Below are 23,804 nucleotides of genomic sequence, written 5' to 3' on the forward strand. Positions count from 1 at the left end.
GTATCAGTATGAGTATTTTACCAGACGTTTCCATGAATACCTGCAGACCTTAAAAAAAATCCCTCTCACTGTCTCTCCGTTATCCGAGGTAGTGCAAGACCTGCCGCACAATGACTTAATTTCATTGTGTGGCAGGTTCTGCACCACCAACAGAGCGAAGGATGTAGAGTCTTCAGTGTGGGAGCGGACGAAAGGTGAGTAGGATTTTTATTATTTTATTAGGGGAAACTACTTAATGGTAGCATATGTCGAATAGGAGATTCCCCCTAACTGACTGCCTAACTACTGGTGGCTTCTATTTAAAAGGGGAGGGTTCCCTACTTACCCTCCTACTGGGGAATTCTACCTAATAAAGGAATTTCCTACCTACTTACTGGGGCATTCCCTACCTACCTATCTTTTGGGGGATACTACCTATTTGAGGGAATTAATTACCAATCTTCCATGGGGCTTCTACCTAAAGGGAGGGATTCCCCACCTACTTACCGGGGGCTTCCATCGAATAGGGCGGAATTACCTACCTATATGAAGCTTCTAGCTTATAGGGGGGATTTCCTACCTAACTACTGGGTTGTGTTTTATTTATGAGTGCCAGTGAGGACCTCATGTTGCCTTAACCTTCACAAAATCTAGAAAAAAGTATTGGTAATTGGTAATGGTGAGTATTTAAAAAAAAAAAAATTATTGGTACTTGCACTTGGTCTTGCAAAGGTCAGAACATCCCTAACACCAAGGTCAGTAAAGTGCCTACGGCCCGCTGTTGTAGTCATTGATGGGTGTCTCTGCACCTCGACCACCACCATTTAAAGCTTCAGACATATTTTACAATAACCGAAACCCTTGAAACTTTTAAATAGAAGGCATCTACACTGACTAATAACTGTTATTAATCTGTGTTATTTTTTGGGCAACTGATTCCACAGGGATCATGTGGCATGCTGGGAGTCATAGTTTAGCAGTAGCTCCAAAGCCACAGTTTGGGAAACTCTGGTCTATAGTAACAATGCATAAAGAAAGTATCTGTATAGTTGGTAGAAAAGTGATAAATTGTAAAGGAAGTCCCGTAGTGCTGTTTTTCTAGAAATATTTTTCAACCAAAAATACTCTGTGCTGTATAGATTCTTATTTTATTGATCCTGACTCCCCTTCATTATGAGCAACACTGAATTAGTACAAGTGACTTTGGTTTTAGGACAGAACCTGTGGTAACAGACATGACCTGGACCTCATTTTTTTTATCTTTATCCTAATGCTTCAGGAGTCGAGGTCAGAACCTTAGTGCCGATACAAGTATGGATGATGGAGTATTTAATGGATTAAAGCAAGACAATCCTTCCTCTCAGCATCTGTTCTCTAGTTTAGCGGGTCTACAGCCTGGCCCTATCACTGTACAGTCTGGTTTAGTTCTGGGCTCCACGGCAGGGGGTGCTGATGTTTTCATCCAAATGCCACCTCCACTCAGAGAAGAAGCCAGCGGCCGCTCAGAAGCTAGCGCCTTTTCTCACCATCATCATCCTCACCACAGGCAGCAGCCCCAGCCGCCAGCCCACCATCAGCAGCATCATTTTCAGCATTCACATTCAAGACAGTCACTGCTGCATGCAGCCACCACTGAACGTCACAGGGAGGAGAACAATGAAGAAGCGGGTACTCCAGCACCAGCCTTGTCTGAGCTCAGGGCCATAGTTTCCTGGTTACAAAAGGGACTTCCATTCATTCTTATTTTACTTGCTAAACTCTGCTTCCAACATAAACTTGGTGAGTTACAATTTTCTCTCAACTTATACTTCGCCTATATTCTTGTTTTTTTAAATTACATATGAATGATCATTATTTACATTTTGTAACATTCCCCCAATAAAAGCCTTGCAAACAAGGAGAGGCCTTCTCCAACATATCTAAAAGTCCAAACAAGAATCAAGATCCTATGTACAGTAATATAGTATCACGAAAATCACAAAGCCAAAAAAGTGTTTTTACATTAGAGTTGCATATTACAACACAAATCTGTAGCAGGCGCCGACAAAACAATCAGGTGCTAGGACCGCTCCGAAATGCGCCGTCTCCATAGACAGCAATGCATTTTCCAAGCGGATTCCTCCGAAATAATGAACATTGTTTATTCTTTTGGCGGATCAGAACTTCATCTGCCACAGAATTTCTGTATAGGGAATAGTACACCAGAATCCCATTGCAAACTATGGGAGGCTGCTGCACTGTATTTTAAGGAGCAGAATTCCGCTCAAAAAAATACAAAGTTTAAATGGGCCCTAATAATAAATCCTTATATCATTTGTCAAAATTTGGGTGTGGTCAGGCAGGGGCGGCAGACATAAGATGTTTTATACATAAGGATTATGATTGGAATAAGTAACTGAGAAACCCAAACATACAGACTTCACCTGACACGTTTTTTTCAGCCCTTTTTTGCTATTCTGATGTAGATTTGCTGGTGTGCTTGGAACCATTGTCCTGTTGTATGACCCAGTTTTGGTCAAGCTGTTGGATAGATTTTCTCCCATTTGACTCTAGAATACTGTGGTATACTGAGAAGTCCAACAACTGCAAGGTGCCCAGGTCCTGCGGTTCCAAAAAAGACCTAACCATCACCCTCCATGACTGGGCTTGACAGCTGGTATGCACTTTTTGTGCTGATTTTATATGTTTTCACCAATCATGGCGCTGTACATTATGGCCAAGCATATCCGCATTGGTCTCCCCTGTTTAGAAAATTGTTCCAGAAGTCTTTTGGTTTGTCCATATGCAGCTTTGCAAAAGTCATGGTCCCATTTATTTTTTTAGAGAGGAGACTTGTCCTTATAAACCTTCCAAAAAAGCCATACTTGCTCAGTATTTTCTCTTTCTATTGTTATAAACTTGAACATTTAACCTGCTAACTGAGGCCTGTAGAATCTTAGATGTAGCTCTTGGGGTTTCTTTTTTTAAGACAGTCTCTGAAGAAAGAAGGATGACAGCACTCACATATCTCCGATGCTAAAGATTTCTTTATTCCAGGTCTAAGAACAACTGTGGGATGGAGTAGGATGATGGAACGACGTATGTTTCACAGCTACTGCTGCTTGTAGGGGTCCCTCACTGTATCTTCTTACATTGTAGAGAATTTGCTGCAATGTTTAGTCCTGGGAAGATTGTCTTGAACATTTTCTGTTGTTTGGAAATACCCTTCGCAGCTTGATAGGCAGTAACATTTTCTAAGGGCCCTATTACATGGCCTGACACACTTTGTAAACAAGCACTGATCTTGTAAGTTGGTGCTCATTTAACCCCTTAAGGACCAAGCCCATTTTGACCTTAAAGGGTTACTCCACTACCCAGCGTCCGGAACATTGAGTCCCAAATGCTGGGTGCGTGCTTCCGTGTTCACACCCGCCCCCTCGTGACATCACTCCCCGTCATGTGACGTCACGTCCTGCCCTCTCAATGCAAGTCTGTCGCGCCCCCTTCCCATAGACATTCATTGAGGGGCAGGCCGTGACATCACAAGGTGGCGGGCGGGAACACGGAAGCCCACACACAGCGTTTGGCTGCTGGGGAGCGGAGTAACCCTTTAAAGGACATCTGCAGCGTTACAAACACTTATCCCCTATCCTCAAGATAGGGGATAAGTGTTTGATCGCGGGGGGTCCAAACGATGGGGCCCCCGGTGATCTCCTGTATGGGGCTGCGGCTGTCCCGTGCAGGGGGCGTGCCAGCCGCAGCATGACGTTGCGGCCGGCACGCCTCCTCCATACATCTCTATGGGAGAGGCGGGGAGGCAGCGTTCGTGCCTCCCTGCATCCCCCATAGAACTATATGGGGACGGGGAGGAGACGGGGCATCACCGTCGACCTCTAGGTCGACGCTACGCGCCTTAGCGCTCACCATGAGCGCTTATGGCGTTGCCCCGTTAGGGAGATCGGGGGGGTCCCAGCGGTCGGACCCCCCGCGATCAAACACTTATCCCCTATCCTGTGGATAGGGGATAAGTGTCATACCGCTGCAGTTGTCCTTTAAGGACCAGTACAATTTTATTTTTGCATTCTTATTTTTTCCTCCTCGCCTTTTAAAATCCATAACTCTTTTATATTTCCATCTTCAGACCCATATAAGGGCTTGTTTTTAGAGTGACCAATTTTACTTTGTAATGAAACATCTCATTTTACCGAAAAATGTATAGCGAACCCAAAGAATAATTTTTTAGGGAGGAAATTTTAATGAAAACCACAATTGTGCACACTTTAGAGGGTTTCGTTTTCACACAGTATACTTAAAAATGACGTGTTCTTTATTTTGTGAATAAAATTGGACAAAAAGGCAGCATTTTTGGAAATTCTTTATTTTTTACATTTACACCGTTCACCGTACAGGATCATTAACATTTATATTTTGAATGTTCGGACATTTACGCACGCGGCGATACCAAATATGTTAATAAAAAAATAATAATTATGCTTTTTGGGGGTAAAATGGGAAAAAGGTACAATTTTAGTTTTTATTATGGGAGGGGACTTTTCACCTTTTTTTACTTTATTTTTAAATTTTTCAACTTTAAAAAAAATACTTTTTATGTCCCCATAGGGGACTATTTATAGCAATCATTTGATTGCTAATACTGTTCAGTGCTATGCATAGGACATAACACTGATCAGTATTATCGTCCATCTCCTGCTCTGGTCTGCTCGATCTCAGACCAGAGCAGGAGACGTCCGGAGGCAGGTGAGGGGACCTCCGGTCGCCATTACAGATGATCGGATCCCCGTGGCAGCGCTGCGGCTGATCCAATCATCTATTTTAACATGTGCAGGGGTGTGGAAATTTTATTAAAAAAAACTACTTGTCCACGGGACTAACATGGAGCAAAATCTACTTGTCCCTCATGACCATCCACTTGTCCGGGCCAATTTTCGCTTTTATGCTCAGATTTTTTCCTCCTCGCCCTATAATAGCCATAACTACCTACTATAATGATACCTTTTAATTTTTCAATAACATATTCTCCAAACCAAAAATATATATATTAGGTGAAGTGAAATTGAAATAGTAAAAGATAATTTAGCAGATTTGGTGGTTTTCTTTTCTGCGCCATTTACCTTGTGGTTGAGGTAACATGTTAGTTTTATACTTTAGGTCGCCTGGTTACAGCAATACCAGATTTGTATCGTTTACGTCATGTTTTACTAATTCTGAACTTTTTCTAATTTTTTTAATTGCCATTTTTTAACCCCTGTAGCTTTATTTTTTTCCACATACCAGGCTGTATGAGGGCTCATTTCTTGCGTCATAATCTGTTTTTTGTATCGGTACCATTTTGGTATTGATCTGACTTTTTAATTGCTTTTTAACTTTTTTTTCTGGGATATTATAAAAATTGCAAATCTGTGGTTTGGTATTTTTTTACATTTACTGTACAGGATACATAATGTTATATTTTAATAGGTTGTACAATTACGCACTAAGCGATACCAAATATGTTTATTTTTATTATGTTTACATGTTTTTATATAGGAAAAGGGGGTGATTTGAACTTTTAACATGGAAGGGGTTAATGCAGCAGTCTTAAAACTGTGGCCCTCCAGATGTTGCAAAACTACAACTCCCAGCATGCCCGGACAGCCAACAGCTGTCCTGGCATGCTGGGAATTGTAGTTTTGTAACATCTGGAGGGCCGCAGTTTGAAGACCACTGGGTTAATGTGTGTCTTTCAAACTTTTATTAAAACTTTTATTTAAATTTTTAATTTTTTTTTACACTTTATTAGATTTATAGGAGGAATCATTAGATTCCTCATACAGATGAATAGAGTTCTATTGAACTCCATTGATCTGTGTGCTCTGTGATCCATTGATAGAGCCTAGTCCAGCCAGGATCTATCAATGACAGAGCGGCACAGCAGGAAGCAGAGGTAAGCCCTCCGGCTACCTCTATAGTGGATCTCCACCCGCGATCGCGCTGCGGGGGGGACGATGATGATGAGATAGGGGTTCCCAATAGGTGTACAGGCCCCCAGATATATATGATCCCTAGGGCTGGGCGGTATACCTGTTCATACCGAATAATGGTATGTTTTTTTATATAAACGTGCATTTTTGCACATAAGGATAATAGGGCATCTTCTATGTGCTGGGACTTGTGTGTCACAGTGAGCTGTGACACTCTGTGCAGCCAGTATACCGCTGTTTTTAGAAACCAGGGAGCCTCCAGCTGTTGCAAAACTACAACTCCCAGCATGCCCAGACAGCCATTGGCTGTCCGAGCATGCTGGGAGTTCTGGTTTTGCAACAGCTGGAGGCACCCTGGTTGGGAAACACTGATCTATACTATATACTACTATATAGTCCAACATGTTGCTGGGAGTTGTAGTTTTGCAACAGCTGGAGGCGCCCTGCTTGGGAAACACTGTGCAGCCAGTATACCGCTGTTTCTCCAACCAGGAAGCCTCCAGCTGATAAAGACATAGGGGTTCCCAATTGGTGTACGGGCCCCCAGATATACATGATCACCCAGGTAGGGTTCCTATTTAAACAAGTATACCCCTTACAAAAATATCTCTATGGACGTTTTACACTTACTGCTGCCTGTAAAGATCGCAGGACCTTGCTTTCGGGCCAGGGGATGCACGATGCGCGGGCCGGGGGATGCACGATGTGCGGGCCGGGGGATGCACGATGTGCGGGCTGGGGGATGCACGATGCGCTCGTCAGGTGACGTCATCCCAGGCGCCGCACGGGACGTCAGCGTCACGCCGCTGCCTATGCGTCCCGGCGTCCTGCGCTTCCTATGACGTCACGGATAGTGCGCACCGCTTCAGGAAGGAGGCCGCAGGTACAATACAAACGCTGCGCACATTTTTCAAATTCTTCCGGCATTTAGAGCTGCTTGCCCGAAGCCAGCTGCCAGCTGCCCAGTGCCCAAAACTGCATGTCCCAGGCGTCGGGCGATATAATTTCCACATCCCTGATGGTCATTGCCGCAGATGTCGTGATCTATGTTGATCATGGCATTTGAGGGGTTAATAGCAGACATCTGTGCGATTGCGGATGTTGGCCATTATCGGCGGGTCCCCGGCTGCTGATAGATCATTTGTGCAGCCCTTTGCTTTAATTATTGGTCAGCTGCAGATGCCCTATTACATGGAGAGAGGTGTGAACAATGAATGATGGTATTATAGCAAGTTAAAATAAAGTAATTAGCTGATGAACAAGTGTTTGCTCATATGCCAGCTGATTTCTGCCCCTATGACACAGGAAGACATCAGCCTATTTAGGTGATCATCGCACTGTATATTAAGGCATTAAAGGGGTACTCCACTGGCCAGCATTCGGAACATATACTTCCAAACGCTGGCCAGTGGCGTACCCCTTTAACATCAGTACTAATGTCTTTCCTCCTTGGCATTATGTTAACAAACGCCTGATACTTTCCACCAGCAAACTGCCCAAACTTGTACTTTTATAGATGTGATCGCACTTACTGATGATTAATTAATCAATGGTTTTTCATTCTCTGCACCTGGCTGCTACTTGTCCTCTCTGCTTCTGCATTTTTTGCTTATATGTTGTTAAATAAATAGTGACGTGATGTAATTTGTCGTGTTTTCATTCATCTGAGCTTGTATCTCTAATTTTAGAACCTTCAAAGGACCAGATTTTTTTTTTAATTATGTACATAATAATAAAACGATATATTTCAAAGAGGGCGTACTTTCTTGTTCTGTCTGTCGCTAACATCATTTGTGGAATTGTTTAAGAGGAGCAATGTGTAACATTAACATGATCTCTAAAACGAAGGGCTAGAACCACTGACCACTGCTTTTCTGCCTTGCTCTCAGAAAGCCAAGCAATGGATTACAGATTACTGAAACTTTATGACTTTCTCTGAGCCCATAAACCACCCACTCAGCTTTCGGAGTGTGCTATACTGTTTCCCTGTATTTGTTGTGTTTTACTAACACTTTTATTATATTCACCTTCAGGAATTGCGGTGTGCATCGGGATGGCCACTACTTTTGCCTATGCTAATTCCTCTGTCAAACACCAGGTGTCTCTAAAGGTAAGGATATCTTCTGGGATCAAGTTATTGTAAAACTAAAGAACACTCCCTCCTGACGCTGAAACCATAAAGGCCCATATAATACATTCATACAGTACAGTCAAATATCCCTTTTATTTAGTAACATAGTTTGTGAGGTTGAAAAAGAGTCCATAGAGTTCAACCTAAAACCCTACCGTGTGAGGTTGTATTTGAGATATTTTTCAATATATGAATAAATGGAATATTGGAATGGCTCACCACTTAAAGGGCTACTACGGTGGGAAAAAAAATGTTTTTTAAATGAAATGGTGCTAGAAAGTTAAACAGATTTGTAAATTACTTCTATTTAAAAATCTTAATCCTTCCAGTACTTATCAGTTAGAAACATAGAATGTGTCGGCAGATATAAGAAACATTTGGCCCATCTAGTCTGCCCAATAATCTGAATCCTATCAATACTATCTTATATGAAGGATAGCCTTATGCTTATCCCATGCATGTTTAAACTCCTTCACTGTATTTGCAGCAACTACTTCTGCAGGAAGGCTATTCCATGCATCCACTACTCTCTCAGTAAAGTTGCTATATGCTCCATAGTAAGTTCTTTTCTTTTTGAATTTATTTTCTGTCTGACCACAGTGCTCTCTGTTGTCACCTCTGTTCATGTCAGGAATTGTCCAGATTAGGAGCAAATCCCCATAGAAAACTCTCCTGCTCTGGACAGAGTTCCTGACATGGACAGAGGTGTCAGCAGAGAGCACTGTGGTCAGACGGAAAAGAAATTCAAAAAGAAAAGAACTTCCTCTGGAGAATACAACAGCTGATAAGTACCGGAAGGATTAAGATTTTTAAATGGAAGTAATTTACAAATCTGTTTAACTTTCTGGCACCAGTTGAATAAAAAAAAAAAATTTCCACCAGAGTACCCCTTTTAACCTGTTAAGGACCAAGGACGTACCGGTACGTCCTGAGTCCTTTCCCTTTCTATAACGTGGGGCCACAGCCTCTAACAACGGCCGGGACCCGTGGCTAATAGCGTGCAGCACTGATCACGTACTATTAAACCTTTAGACGCGGCCTTAGTGAAAGAAAATCAATGCCGGTTAACTCAGGGGGCTGTTCGGGATGTCCACGACAAAATCGCAGCATCCCGAACAGCTCTGGGACACAAAGAGGGTCTCCTACCTTGCCTCCTGGTGTACGATTGCCGAATGACTGCTCAGTGCCTGAGATTCAGGCATGAGCAGTCAAGCAACAGAATCATCGATCAATGGTTTCCTATGAGAAACCATTCATCGATGTAAAAGATCAGTGTGTGCAGTGTTATAGCCCCCTATGGGAGCTATAACACTGCAAAAAAAAAAAGTGAATAAAGATCATTTAACCCCTCCCCTAATAAAAGTTTGAATCACCCCCCTTTTCCCATAAAAAAAAAACTGTGTGAATAAAAATAAACATATATGGTATCGTCGCGTGTGTAAATGTCCGACTTATAAAAATATATCATTAATTAAACCGCACAGTCCGTACGCGCAAAAAAATTACAAAGTCCCAAATATTGTATTTTTGGTCACTTTATATCATGGAAAAATGAATAAAAATCGATCAATAAGACCGATCAATACATAAATGGTACCGCTAAAAACTTCAGATCACGGTGCAAAAAATGAGACCTCATACCACCCCATACGCGGAAAAATAAAAAAGTTATAGGGGTCAGAAATGACAATTTTAAATGTATTAATTTTCCTGCATGTAGTTATGATTTTTTTCAGAAGTACGACAAATTCAAACCCATAAAAGTAGGGTATCATTTTAATCGCATGGACCAACAGAATAAAGAAAATTTGTCATTTTTACCGAAAAATTTACGGCGTAGAAACAGAAGCCCCCAAAAGTTACAAAATGGCATTTTTTTTTTCAATTTTGTCTCACAATGATTTTTCTTTCCGTTTCTCCATAGATTTTTGGGTAAAATGACTGATGTCATTACAAAGTAGAATTGGTGGCGCAAAAAATAAGCCATCATATGAATTTTTAGGTGCAAAATTTAAAGAGTTATGATTTTTTAAAGGTAAGGAGGAAAAAATTAAAGTGCAAAAACGGAAAAACCCCTGATACTTAAGGGGTTAAGAACACTGCTCGGGGATCAAGCAAGCCAAATGTCCACTGCTACCCTTGGTGCAAAAAATGAAAAAATAACACAAAACCTCTATATTGGCGCTCTAGATACTCTGGCTATATCTGGAATATAGATATAGATATAGCTGGAATATTTTAGATATAAGTTTTATACTGTTTTTCTATTTTTTTTATTATTAATTTATTTCAGCTATATCCATAGGGTATCAACCTCTTGGGGATGCAGGGCGTATGCATTCACCCTGCATCCCTGATCCTTAAGGACTCAGGGCTTACCTGTACGCCCTGAGCATTTCCGGTCCCCGACGCTCACCGGGCAGGGACCGGACCAGGATGCCTGCTGAAATCATTCAGCAGGCATCCCGTGACAACGCCTAGGGGGAGTCCTGAGACCCGCCCATGTTGGCGATCAATTCAGATCAGAGATTTGCGGCAATTCCGGGTCAATCGGGTTCCGGTGATCCAGAAAAAAAGGATGATAGGTGCCGTCCGAGATGGCACCTATCATCCCTTAGCAGTAGGAGTGAGGTGGCACTGGTGCCACCTCACAATCGTCCTGATTCTTTGTCCGTTTTTGGCTGACGAATCAGGACGCCTGCAGTGGGGGTGTCCCTAACAGCATCCGCTCCACCCCTGTTCCAAAGGGTGAGAGCGGGTGCTGGGAGCCCTCACCTGAGGCTGGGGCCCCCGATCCCCAGCATCGGCGGCAGGATCGGGGCCCCAGAAGCGGAGGCGGCAACGGCAGGCGGATCTTCACTGCGCAGCAGCAGGAGGTAAGGCTGGCCTCCTGCTGTTGCTTATCAACAACTCCCAGCATGCACACAGGGGCATGCTGGGAGTTGTTGTTGTTATGCAACAGCAGAAGGCACAACTTCAACTCCCAGCATTCCCTTTGGTAGTTTGTGCATGCTGGGGGTTGTAGTTATGCAACAGCTGGAGGCACATTTTTGTGCCTCCAGCTGTTGCATAACTATAACCCCCAGCATGCAAGGACAGCCAAAGGGCATGCTGGGAGTTGCAGTAGTGAGCCTCCAGCTGTTGCATAACTACAACTCCCAGCATGCCCTTTGGTAGTTTGTGCATGCTGGGGGGTTGTAGTTATGCAACAGCTGGAGGCACATTTTTGTGCCTCCAGTTGTTGCATAACTACAACCCCCAGCATGCCCGGGCAACCAAAGGGCATGCTAGGAGTTTTGGTAGTATGCCTCCGGCTGTTGAATCACTACAAGCACCAGCATGGCCTTCGGCTGTCACTTCATGCTGAGAGTTGTAGCTTTTTGCAACAGCTGAAGGCACATTGGTTGCAAAACACTGAAATTGTTACCTAAATCAGTGTTTCGCAACCAGTGTCCCTCCAGCTGTTGCAAACTACAACTCCCAGCATTCACTGATAGACCGTACATGCTGGAAGTTTGTAGTTTTGCAACAGCTGGAGGCACACTGGTTGTGAAACACTGAGTTAAGTGACAAACTCTCAGTGTTTTGCAACCAGTGTGCCTCCAGCTGTTGCATAACTACAACCCCCAGCATGCACGACAGCCAAAGGGCATGCTGGGAGTTGTAGTTTTGCAACAGCTGGAGGTTTGCCTCCCCCCCCCCCCCCCCAGTGAGTTTGAGATGATGCAAATTTTCTTTTTCCACTAACATGCTGGTGTTGCCCCATAGTTTACATTTTCACAAGAGGTAAAAGAAAAAAAAGACACCAAAATTTATAATGAAAATACCCCATATGTGGGCGTAAAATGCCCTGCGGGCATACAACAAGGCTCAGGAGTGATTTGCATAGGGGTGACTGATTTTACAGCGGTTCTGACATAAACGCAAAAAAAAATGCCCACATGTGACCCCATTTTGGAAACTACACCCTTCACGGAATGTAACAAGGGGTATGGTGAGACTTAACACCACATAGATGTTTGACAATTTTCATTAAAAAATGTTTTTGCTAAAATGCTGGTGTTACCCTACATTTTTCATTTTCACAAGGGAAAATAGGGAAAAAAGACCCCCAAAACTTGTAACCCCATTTCTTCTGAGTACATAAATACCCCATGTGTGGATGTAAAGTGCTCTACGGGCGCACTACAATGCTCAGAATAGAAGGAGCACCATTCGGCTTTTGGAGAGAAAATTTGTCCGGAATTGAAGGCCACGTGTGTTTACAAAGTCCCCATGATGCCAGAACAATGGACCCTCCCACATGTGACCCCATTTTGGAAACTAAACCCCCCACGTAATAAGGGGTGCTGTGAGCATTTACACGCCACAGGTGTCTGACAGATTTTTGGAACAGTGGTCCATGAAAATGAAAAATAAAATTTTTCATTTGCACAGCCCACTGTTCCAAAGATCTGTCAAACGCCAGTAGGGTGTAAATGCTCACTGCACCCCTTATTAAATTCTCTGAGGGGTGTAGTTTCCAAAATGGGGTAAATTGGGGGGGGGGGGTCCACTGTTCTGGCACCATGGGGCACTTTGTAAATGCACATGGCCCCCAACTTCCATTACAAACAAGTTCTCTATCCAAAAGCTCAATGGCGCTCCTTCTCTTCTGAGCATTGTAGTTCGCCTGCAGAGCACTTTACATCCACACATGGGGTATTTCCATACTCAGAAGAGATGGGGTTATACATTTTGGGGTTTTGTAAAAATTTAATATTTGGGGAAAAAGCATAATTTTAGTGGGGGGAAAAAAATTCATTTACACATCTGACTTTAACAAAAAGTCGTCAAACACCTGAGGGGTGTTAAGGCTCACTGTTCCCCTTGTTACGTTCCTTGAGGGGTGTAATTTCCAAAATAGTATTCCATGTGGGGGGGGGGTTGTTGTTCTGGCACTGTAGGGGCTTCCTAAATGCGACATGCCCCCCAAAAACCATTTCAGCAAAATTTGCTTTCCAAAAGCCAAATGTGACTCCTTCCCTTCTGAGCATTGTAGTACACCAGCAGAGCACATAATGTCCACACATGGGGTATGGGGTACAAATGGGGTTACAAATTTTGGGTGGCATTATCTCCTATTACCCCTTGTAAAAATGTTAAATTTTGGGGAAAAAATGCATTTTAGTGAATTTTTTTTTTTCATTTACACATCTGACTTTAACGAAAAGTCGTCAAAAGCCTGTGGGGTGTTAAGGCTCACTGTACCCCTTGTTACGTTCCTTGAGGGGTGTAGTTTCCAAAGTAGTATGCCATGTGTTTTTTTTTTGTTTGTTTTTTTTTCTGTTATTGTCCTAAATGCGACAAAATTCACTCTCCAAAATCCTATTGTCGCTCCTTCCCTTCTGAGCCCTCTAGTCCACCCACAGAGCACTTTACATCTACATATGAGGTATTTCTTTACTCGAGAGAAAGTGGGTTACACATTTTTGGGGGATTTCTCTCCTTTTACCCCTTGTAAAAATGAAAAAAAATAAATGGCTTTACAAGAACATGCAAGTGTAAAAAATGAAGATTTTGAATTCTCTCCTTCACTTTGCTGCTATTCATGTGAAACACCTAAAGGGTTAACAAACTTTCTGAATGTCATTTTGAATACTATGAGGGGTGCAGTTTCTATAATGGGGTCATTTATGGGGTATGTCTCACAGAAAAGCCCCTCAAATTCACTTCAAACTTAACTGGTCCCTGAAAAATTCAGATTTAGAATTTTTCGTGAAAATTTTGAAAATTGCTGATATACTTTGAAGCCCCTCATATCTTCAAAAAGTAAAAACATGTCAACTTTATGATGTCAACATAAAGTAGACATATTTTATTTGCGAATCAATGTATAATTTATTTGGAATATCCATGTTCCTTACAAGCAGAAAGTTTCTAAGTTAGAAAAAATGCAAAATTTTCAACAGTTTCATCAAATTTGGGGATTTTTCACCAAGAAAGGATGCAAGTAACGACAAGAATTTACCAGTGTGTTAAAGTAGAATATGTCACGAAAAAACAGTCTCGGAATCAGAATAAAAGATAAAAGCATCCCAGAGTTATTAATGCATAAAGTTACAGTGGTAAGAATTGCAAAAAAGGGTCCTTAAGGTGAAAATGGGCTGAGTTCATTTTTGTCTTTATTTATTTAGACCTCATTATATTGGGTGATCATGTAGTGTGATGCATTTGACAGTCATTTTTAATCTTCCTGAGTAAAACAGGCGATAGAGTTTATTTAAAGGATTCAGCTCCAGTCATGATCAACGACTAACTTCTTATAGTGGCACCCATTTTATTATCATCTTCCTTATGATTATGGTGGAATTACTTACAATGTAGAGATTTACTATAGACTTCCATTTTATTTGCTTGTCTTAAGGAAAAGTACATTGAAGTTTGATGTGACAGATTTCTGGAGAGGTACCCGACATAGATATAACTGTCCATAAGCCACAAATACAGTATATGTCTACGGTAGATTTCAGCAACAATTTCTGACAATTTCTTTTGTAAATTACAGTAAATCCTCTAAAAGAAAAAAACAAAAGTAGCATAAAAAAGGAAAACAAGTCACAATATTTTACACAAAACAAGCCCTTGATAAACCCCTCTGCATGTCTTTCTGTTCTCTTTGCACTGCTCAGCTGTTGTAGATAGCGCTGATCCTTCATCATACTCATCATCTTATGTCTGTACCTAGATGTGTTTACCACTTATCTGATGCAACTCCCTAATTCTTAATATTTAAAAAAAATTAAAAATGGTTTTCCTCCCTGTTGTCCTTTAGGAGAAGCGATCTGTCTTGACTGTATTTTGGATTGTGATGTTTTTAATTGGAAACACTGTTTACCTACTTTATAGCTTCCGATCTCAGCAGCTGTACTATAGGTGAGTTTAAAGTGTATCTGTCATGTCAGGAAACTTTTCTGAATAAGCTGTCATATGTGACTTGTCTATAAATGTCTATGAGCAGCATGTAACTTGATCTCTCAGTAAGCAGATCCATCTCAAAATGGTTTTGAGCCATGAGTGAATGATGATTTAGAAGGGAGAGGAAGGGGGGCAGGAACGGAGCCTAGCAAGTAGAAAAAGAAGGGCATTTTTTTTCTGATAAGATTCAGTTTTTTAAATATTTGTTTGTACTATTGATTTATGTTTGTTAAATGACAGTGACCATTTAATAGTTAATTTATAATGACTAAATTGTCTCTGATTTAAAATAAAGTATTTACACGCTTCACTTATTTTGTAGTACAGTGGTCCCTCAAGTTACAATATTAATTGGTTCCAGGAAAATCTTTGTATGCTGAAACCATTGTATCTTGAGACCAGAACTCTATGGAAAACTAGTAATTGGTTACAAAGTCTCCAAAATGTCAACTTAAAATAAAAAAATAGCAATAAAGAAAAATGATGAGATAACTAATACAGATAAAGCAAGTCCTAACATTTAATAGCTCTAAATAGCTGATAGTAGATATAAATCACTTTTTTTGCATAGAGGACAGCTTCCTCAGGGTCTTTTACAATATTTACAGTCTATCTGAGTTCTCTGAACGAGCACTCGCTACTCCCTCTCTGTGAGCGCTCATAGAACTTGCCATACACAAGAAGATGTGATGGAGGGTGTATGCGCTGATGACCTGTATGTCAATCACACAGCAGTCCCAGCGCTAACATAAAGGGGATAGACATGGCCGCCTCAGGGCATTGGAAATCTCTGGCCATGCCTGTCCAACTGTTGCTGACCGCATAATAAAATGTTTTCAGGCGCTTCAAGACAGCTAGAAAGCACCAACCGGTATACCTAAATTACAATTGGAATCAACTTTATCATCCTGGGATTAGTTTCTGGGGCAGAAAGTCATGACAGTTGCTCTTTAATTTATTAGACAACAGCGATTTATACAGTATCATTTAGACTTACTAGCAAAAAGGATATAAAATTGATGAATCATCATATGACTGGCAATGCATAAAATTGAATAAGAATAAGGCCTACCATGGTTTTGTCATGGTGTCTATCCTTGTGATGGGACGCATATTGCTGCATGCATTGCTTTTCTTCTCATTCATTGGACGGAGTTTGCCGCTTGGGCCCTAAATGGAGCCTATAATGTAAAGGGGTACTCCACCCATAGACATCTTCTGATAAGAAGTCTGATCGTGGGGGTCCTGCCACTGGGGACCCCCGCGATCTTACTGCTGCACCTGGTGTTCGTTTAGAGGTTTGTGATGTAATGGCCACGCCTAGCTCGTGACGTCACTGCCACGCCCCCTCAATGTAAGTCTACGGGTTTTAGAGGTTTTTGACGTCATGGCCACGCCTCACTCGTGGCTTCACGGCCACTCCCCCTCAATGTAAGTCTATGGGAGGGGCGTGATAGGCGTCACGACCCTTCCATAGACTTGCATTGAGGGGGCGTGGCCGTGACGTCACGAGCCTCTGTCCCGCATCGTCAGTCATCCGGCACGGAGCGAAGTTCGCTCCGTGCTCCTGTTGTCTGGGGTGCCGCAGCCGGGATTGCGGGGGTCCCCAGTGGCGGGACTCCCGCTATTAGACATCTGATCCCCTATCCTTTGGATAGGGCATAAGATGTCTAGGGGCGGAGTACCCCTTTAATGTGAACATAGCCATGTTAAATTTCATTTGACCACCCTTTTCTTGAGGTGAACTGTAACGTTCTTTTAAAAGAAAAATGAAAACTTTAAAAATAGAAATCTGTCACTATAAAAATTATCGACAGTGCAACATCTAAATGTAAAGAACTAAACTATAGACTTGACAAAAGACATAATCAACATTCACAGGAGATCTTATTGTGTAGAACCTTCGCAAAAATGCACAATCTGCACTTATTCTAATGTCATTGTGCAGAATTTCACATCTGTTGCAGGTTTTTCAGTATCTACCACTTATCACCTACAAAATTGTGCAGCAGATTTTAGGTTACTGGACAATACCTGCAATAGACTGAACACAGCCTTACAAAGTAAAGTGTAGATTTTAAGTCTATTCTGTTCATGATTCTGTTAGGTACAAAATATTTCTTTCTTTTATGTTCAATGTTTTCATTAAATTTTTTACTTTTTATATTTTAGGTTATCACTTTAGCCATTTGTAGCGTGTGAGTATTTTCAGTTATGTTTTAATTTTATTTATTCCTGTTTATTAATTTTTTTTCCCATTATTTATTTTACTATTACAATTTCTTTTTGTTTTGCACACTTATCAAAAGCATGTCCTAGACCGGGTGAATAGAGTATGGTGAAGAATGAGCTAAGAGTCAAAGATCATTAGAGAAAGATTAAGAATGTGTCTGTCACATCACGTTGGACAGATTGTGCAGAGCTCAGTGAAGGTCGTTTCTCTACCATTGCTATCTTGTAATTGGGACAAAGTGTCAAGATGCTCGCTTAGGGAGCACACTGGGTTTGTTCAAAGCAAAGTCACTGACAGCATAGTGATTATTCTTTGTCTGAATTGGCTTTAGAATGGTAAACTGTATATAAACTTAAAAATGGACACAGCTCCATATAATTATAGGGACCGTCACTTCAGATCCACCACATATTATGAAAAGTAACTCCATGAAAATACTTTGGTGACAGTATTCAGGTGATGCTATGACTTGTCCAGTACTGGTTTTATATTTTAATCTCTTTAAACCATAGAAGTTAAAATATAGCCACCTATAAAGAATTCCCCTTTGATCTCATCAATAATCCAAATCCTTGAGTTATGTCAGTAAACAATTGAAATACATTGAAAAGTATCACCCCCACAGACTCTCTCATTTAATTTGCCTTGAGCTCATCTCTTACTGCATCTCCTCATTCTCTCCCTTCCCTCTCTCTAAAGATGTATCTGGGCAGCATGTAACCTTATCCCTCAACGAGCTGAAAGTGATCCGCTGTCAGGAGCGTTTGTCAGTGTTGTCTCCTTTTCCACTATTGAGTGAACATGTATGTTATTAAAGGAAATCGGTCATCAGTTGCACCTGCACTAACCTGTCGGTACAGACCGGTGGGGCATGTGACACTGAGGACAACAATACTTACCTGATTCCGTTGTGTGCTCCTGTTCTCCTGCTATCTGCTTCAGTATCTTCCGTTCTTGGGCCAAATTGAAGCTTAGGCGGAGCTTCGTGACTTCACCACTGCTGTTTGCTAGCAGCGGGACCCAGCAGAGAAGCAGGAGCGGTGACATCACGAAGCTCCGCCCATGCTCTTAGTCGGCTCCGGAACAGAAGATACTAAAGAAGATAGCAGAATCGGAGCACGACACGGGACCAGGTAAGTATTGTTGTCATCAGTGTCACCTGCACTATCTGTACTGACAGGTTAGTGCAAGTAAAACTGATAACAGATTTTCTTTAAAAGCCGAGTATGCATGTTAACGGGGATTTCTGGAAAATAGGCGTGGGCAGTTGTTTTATTATTATTATTATGGCCAGCTTAACCCCATGACACAAATAATTTGCATGCAGAGCGCTGTCTGCAGTTCCCTGCTGCTAAAATTTCCTGAACACAGCACTCATATTGAAGTTCCGCTTCTGCATTTGGGCAATTGCTGGGGAACACTGACATCAGTAATTACATTATTTGGGTTCCTTGTTTAAAGGGGGCTTAATGACATACAGAGAAGACACGATTTGAGTCTTTACATGTCTGTTTAAGCAGTAAGAGAGATCCAATGGTCTGTTAATATATACAGATCACTGGTATCATTGTTATATGTATGAGGACAGCTGGGAACCTCACTTCATGTAGACTCTTTCCTGCTAACATGTGCTCCCCTGACTCACAGGCCCCTACATTGCCCTATTTAGTTGTAGGCTCCTACAGTGCCCCCATATAGTTGTAAACCCTCACACTGCCCCCATATAGTTGTAGACCCCAAATTGCCCTGATTCTGTGCTCCATTGCACCTCAGGTCCTAGATCCCCAGTCGAGAGGAGCAGTGGAGCCCGGTGCCCCCACTTCTTCACTGCTTTCCTCCTGCTCCGCTCCTCAGGCTAGTGACGTCAACTAGTGCCAACAGCCACTGCTTACTTCTCTTAAAGTGGCCATGGCACCCTCTGCCACTTTAAGATCAGACAAGCATGGGCCACATCTACATTAGAAGCAGTGGCTGCAGCTGCCATTATTAAGTTTGTTTTCGTGTACCCCAAAAGAAATGCTAAGAACCCCTGGTTGGGAACCACTGCCTTAGATTTTAATGGGAGTTACATAAAGTCTGTAGTGCTGTATTTGTTGCTGTGTTTAACCATTTTCTGTAAATAAGATGTGCATGCAGGATAAAATAATTTCTGCTCCAATAGTGGGATATACTGAGAAATTGAAGAAACATAAATAAATAAATAAAATACATCACACCTTGCAGCATTTAATGGATTATATTTATTGGTAGCAATTATCAGGTTTGCCAATTCCCTGAATTACAAAGTTCCATATATACTATATATGTTTGGTCTATCTCTTTAAAAAAGTTGTATAGTATAAGTGTATAGCTGCCAGAAAATTTAATCAAGATACCTGTGCCATAAAAGTACAAAAGGAGGTTTTGTATCAGAGTACAAGGAGGGAAACACGGAGTAGTTGCTTATAGCAGCAGACCAGAATAGCTTTTATTAAATAAACACAGTTATTGGTTTTTATAGACTACAGTATATCCATATTTTTATTTTTAAAAGTTTAAAGTAAATCTGTCACCAGTGTCACCTGCACTAACCTGTCAGTACAGACAGGTAGTGCAGGTGAAACTGATGACAATGGTACTTGCCTTGTCCCGTTCCGTGCAGTCGTTCTTTGGTAATCTTTTCCGGTATCTTCAGCTCTGAGCCCGGCTTGGAGCATGGGCGGAGCTTAATGAAGTCACCAATGCTGCTCTCTGCTGGGTCTCACTGCTAGAGAACAGCAGCGGTGACGTCACTAAGCTCCATCCGTGCTCCAAGCCGGGCCCAGAGCAGAAGCTAATGGACAAGATTACCGGAGATCCCCTGTACGGAACGGGACAAGGTAAGTACCGTTGTCATCAGTGTCACCTGCACTACCTGTTGGTTCCGACAGGTTAATGCAGGTGACACTGGTGACAGATTTCCTTTAAGTAGCACTGTATGTAGCAGATAAAGCCCAACTCAACTCACTCATGTCTTCAGTTTCTGCATGTTCTGATGCTGTAGATATATGTAATAGACAGTATAGTTGTTGTTTTGTGGAGCACAGAGAACAAATCAGTACATACATCAAAAAATCAAGGTGGTGTCTGGTCATTACATAAACTGAGAGCAAAAGCTACAAAGGTTGCAAGAAAAAAGTTCAGAACAGAATAATAATTTGTTGAATAAGGCCTCAAACTAGGGTTTTAGTATGTAAGATGATGCTTACATGGTTATGTATTGTCTCCAGTGTTAGCTGCTATTTAGCAGTGCTCTATAGGGACGGACATGGGAGCGGTGCTTAGCTTGAGTATACAGTGTGTCTAACATAGTCCAAAGCCCAGCTCTTGCCTCACCTCACCATTGACAGCCTCTGTGACCTCCCACATGCTTTAAAGGGGTACTACGCCCCTAGACATCTTATCCACTATCCAAAGGACAGGGATAAGATGTCTGATGGCGGGGGGTACCGCCGCTGGGGGACCCCCGTGATCTCGACTGCGGCACCCCGACATCCAGACAATTTGCTCCGTGCCAGGTTACTGGCGATGCAGGGCAAAGGCTTGTGATGTCACGACCACGCCCCCTCAATGCAAGTCTATGGGAGGGGGCGTGACTGCCTGCACGCCCCCCCCTATAGATTTGCATTGAGGGAGTGTGGCGTCACGAGCCTCCGGCGCTGAACCAGACACTCTAAACGAATGCCGGGTGCAGCACGAAGATCGCGGGGGTACTTTGGATAGGGGGATAAGATGTCTAGGGGCAGAGTACCCCTTTAAGCTACAGCTCTACCCATTCAGATTGGCTTATGCGTATAATCAAAGAAAGTCCATCAATCCTTGAATAGTAGATTTTCATTACAACAAGGACAATGCTATTGTAATGTACAACGAAACTCCCCAGTGAGAGAAACATGATCAGACATTTACTATGCATACTGTATACTAACCCAATAAGTCCTGTTTGACTCTGCATGACTTATAAACCGAAACCACAAAAAAGTGCCAGATTCATCACATGATAGACAACAAGCAGCTGATGGGACCCCGTTGACTTAGGGAGCCCATACGGGTTCTTGCAGGGAAAAGTTTTGTATTCTTTTCCTAGTTCATTAGTTCTAGTATACTAGTTTGTTACCCTTGTTTTATGCAAATCTTTTATGAATTGTTTGTAAAGGGGCTGAACAAGTCATTTGACAGTAGTGTTTACCACTAAAAGTTATAATGTAGGTATATTTTGTATTCTTTGTGAGGGGCAGGGATAAGATTGGCCATTATTAACTTATTGAACATCCATTATGTATTGTTCTGTTTCACAGACAATCTCGCCGACTTTTAGACAGTTTATTTAGCTGTCTCCTTACCACTTCTGATTCCTTTAGTTTAATATCAGAGGCATGGAACAGATGAAGGCAATTTCATTGTCTCATCTGACAGGTTATTGTGCCGTATAGTGTGCACTATACCTGAGACTAAATCTTGTCAAATAGGATAGCTTAATCTTTCCAACAATGCTGATTACAGGTATCAAAGTAATGGGCAATTTACAGAGGCAACAAATCCCCGGGGGCAGCGTTCAGGCGTCGCAATGCTCTAATTGGCTTATTTGTGGATGATGTCAAGCACTGTAAACCAAGGCATTTAGGGACATGGAACTTCTACCTTCTTTACAAATTTACCCGTCACAATTGATTCCTTTCATATCTAATTGTTGCTAAAGTTTTGCTTCATTTTCATAATAAAAAGCCTTCTCAGAATGTGTCTTTGAAAAAATTTAACTTTATTTATTTATTTTTTTTTTCATTTTGCAGTCTTATTTTTCTAAAGCCAAACCTAGAAACCATAGATTTCTTTGAACTCCTGTGGATCGTGGGGATCTCGGACTTTGTGTTGAAATACATCACAGTATCTCTGAAGTGTTTTATCCTTGCACTTCCTAGAATTGTGATAGCTGTGAAATCTAAGGTAACCAAACCTTTACTTATTTATTAAAGCACAAATCTTAAATATTTTTTTAACAATCGTGCAGCCCATAGCCTGATAGTATTGTGTGCCAGTGTGGATTTTTGTTGTTATTTTTTTAAATTCCCACTTAAAATACCTGTTCTGATAGGCCATTTCAGCCAATCCTGACAAATGTTATATGCATGCTCTGTGTTGGACCCTCGTGCTGGTCTCTACAGTTAGGATCTGCACAATCAGACCCCGACCAATTAAAACTTTTACCATGTCAAAGTTATTTTTTTAAAGTGACAGGTACTGTACCGTGCAGATTTTCCCCATTTATCTGCTGTTGTCCAGTCAGAGCTCTGGAAATCTAAAACATACTCCCTTACATAAAAAAGGGTGCAATGCTATGCTTACATAAAAAGGGGTGCAATGCTATGCTTACATAAAAAGGGGTGCAATGCTATGCTTACATAAAAAGGGGTGCAATGCTATGCTTACATAAAAAGGGGTGCAATGCTATGCTTACATAAAAAGGGGTGCAATGCTATGCTTACATAAAAAGGGGTGCAATGCTATGCTACGCATTTCATGCTTCCTAAGGAACTTGTCCAATAATGTATGGAAATACCCAATGCAGGTTTTAGGGTGGATTGAAACTGAACTATTAAATTATTTCATTCCTGATCCTGCACTGTCCACTATGTATATGCAAAATAAGATGCAAATATTGTGGATTTTTGGTCACATCACATCCCAGAAAAAAAATGGAATAAAAAGTGATCAAAAATCCAGCACTACACAAAAGTAGTACCGTTAAAACTACAGCTCATCTTGCAAAAAATAAACCCTAACACAGCTCCTTAGGTGGAAAAATAAAAAAGTTCTTGGGGAACCATACAATGAACAGAAGTTTTTTTGGGGGGGTTTTCAAGTTTTTTATTTTTTTCACCATGAAACAAAACAAAAATTATTCAGGTTTGGTAACATTGAAATCATACTGATCCATAGAATAAAGTTTTCATGTCAGCTTTAGTGTGCTTTGAACTTTCAAAAAATTGCCCCACAAAATTGCGCAATTCAATTTTTTTGATTTTTCCCTGCATACACATTTTTTTTTCTTGCTTCCTAATACATTATATGATAAAATAAAGTGTCAATGAAAAGAACAACTTGTCCCACAAAAAATAAGCCCTACTTCAAATTTGTCAGTGGAACAACAAAAAGATTATGGTTCTTAGAAGGTGAGGGGGGAAAAATGTGAGCCAGAAATAGGAATAAAAATTAGCTGGGTCTTGAAGGGGTTAAAGAGTAGTCCAGTCCTAAAAAACTTATCCCCTATCCTAAGGATAGGGGATAAGTTTCAGATAGCGAGGGGATCCGACTGCTGGGACCCCCCCCCCCGCGATCTTTCGTACGGGGCCCCGGCTCTCTGGCCCGATAGCATGTTGACCACCGCACGAAGCTGCGGCCGACACGCCCCTCAATACAGCGCTATGGCAGAGCCAGAGATTGAGGGGGCATGTCAGCCACTGCTTTGTGTGGTGGTCAACACGCCCCCTTCCCACGGGCTGCCGGAGCCCCATACGGGAGATTGCAG

The 23,804-nt window shown here is 41.7% G+C and overlaps 1 protein-coding gene across 3 annotated transcripts in view; it reads left to right on the forward strand.

Annotated features, from left to right (window-relative positions):
• The window catches only part of RNFT2 (ring finger protein, transmembrane 2), an 87,033-nt gene that overhangs the window by 5,864 nt on the left and 57,365 nt on the right, over window positions 1–23,804 (forward strand). For 2 of the 3 annotated variants that reach the window (XM_056536803.1, XM_056536795.1), the window contains exons 3-6: window positions 1,259–1,758; window positions 7,973–8,049; window positions 14,885–14,985; window positions 22,069–22,222. In XM_056536803.1, the coding sequence (XP_056392778.1) occupies window positions 1,259–1,758; window positions 7,973–8,049; window positions 14,885–14,985; window positions 22,069–22,222 (832 nt within the window). The remainder of the gene's footprint in view (window positions 1–1,258; window positions 1,759–7,972; window positions 8,050–14,884; window positions 14,986–22,068; window positions 22,223–23,804) is intronic. The other variant, XM_056536809.1, reaches the window with a different exon arrangement.

This window comes from Hyla sarda, chromosome 1, assembly GCF_029499605.1.
Source record: "Hyla sarda isolate aHylSar1 chromosome 1, aHylSar1.hap1, whole genome shotgun sequence".
In the NCBI taxonomy this organism is placed as follows: domain Eukaryota; kingdom Metazoa; phylum Chordata; class Amphibia; order Anura; family Hylidae; genus Hyla; species Hyla sarda.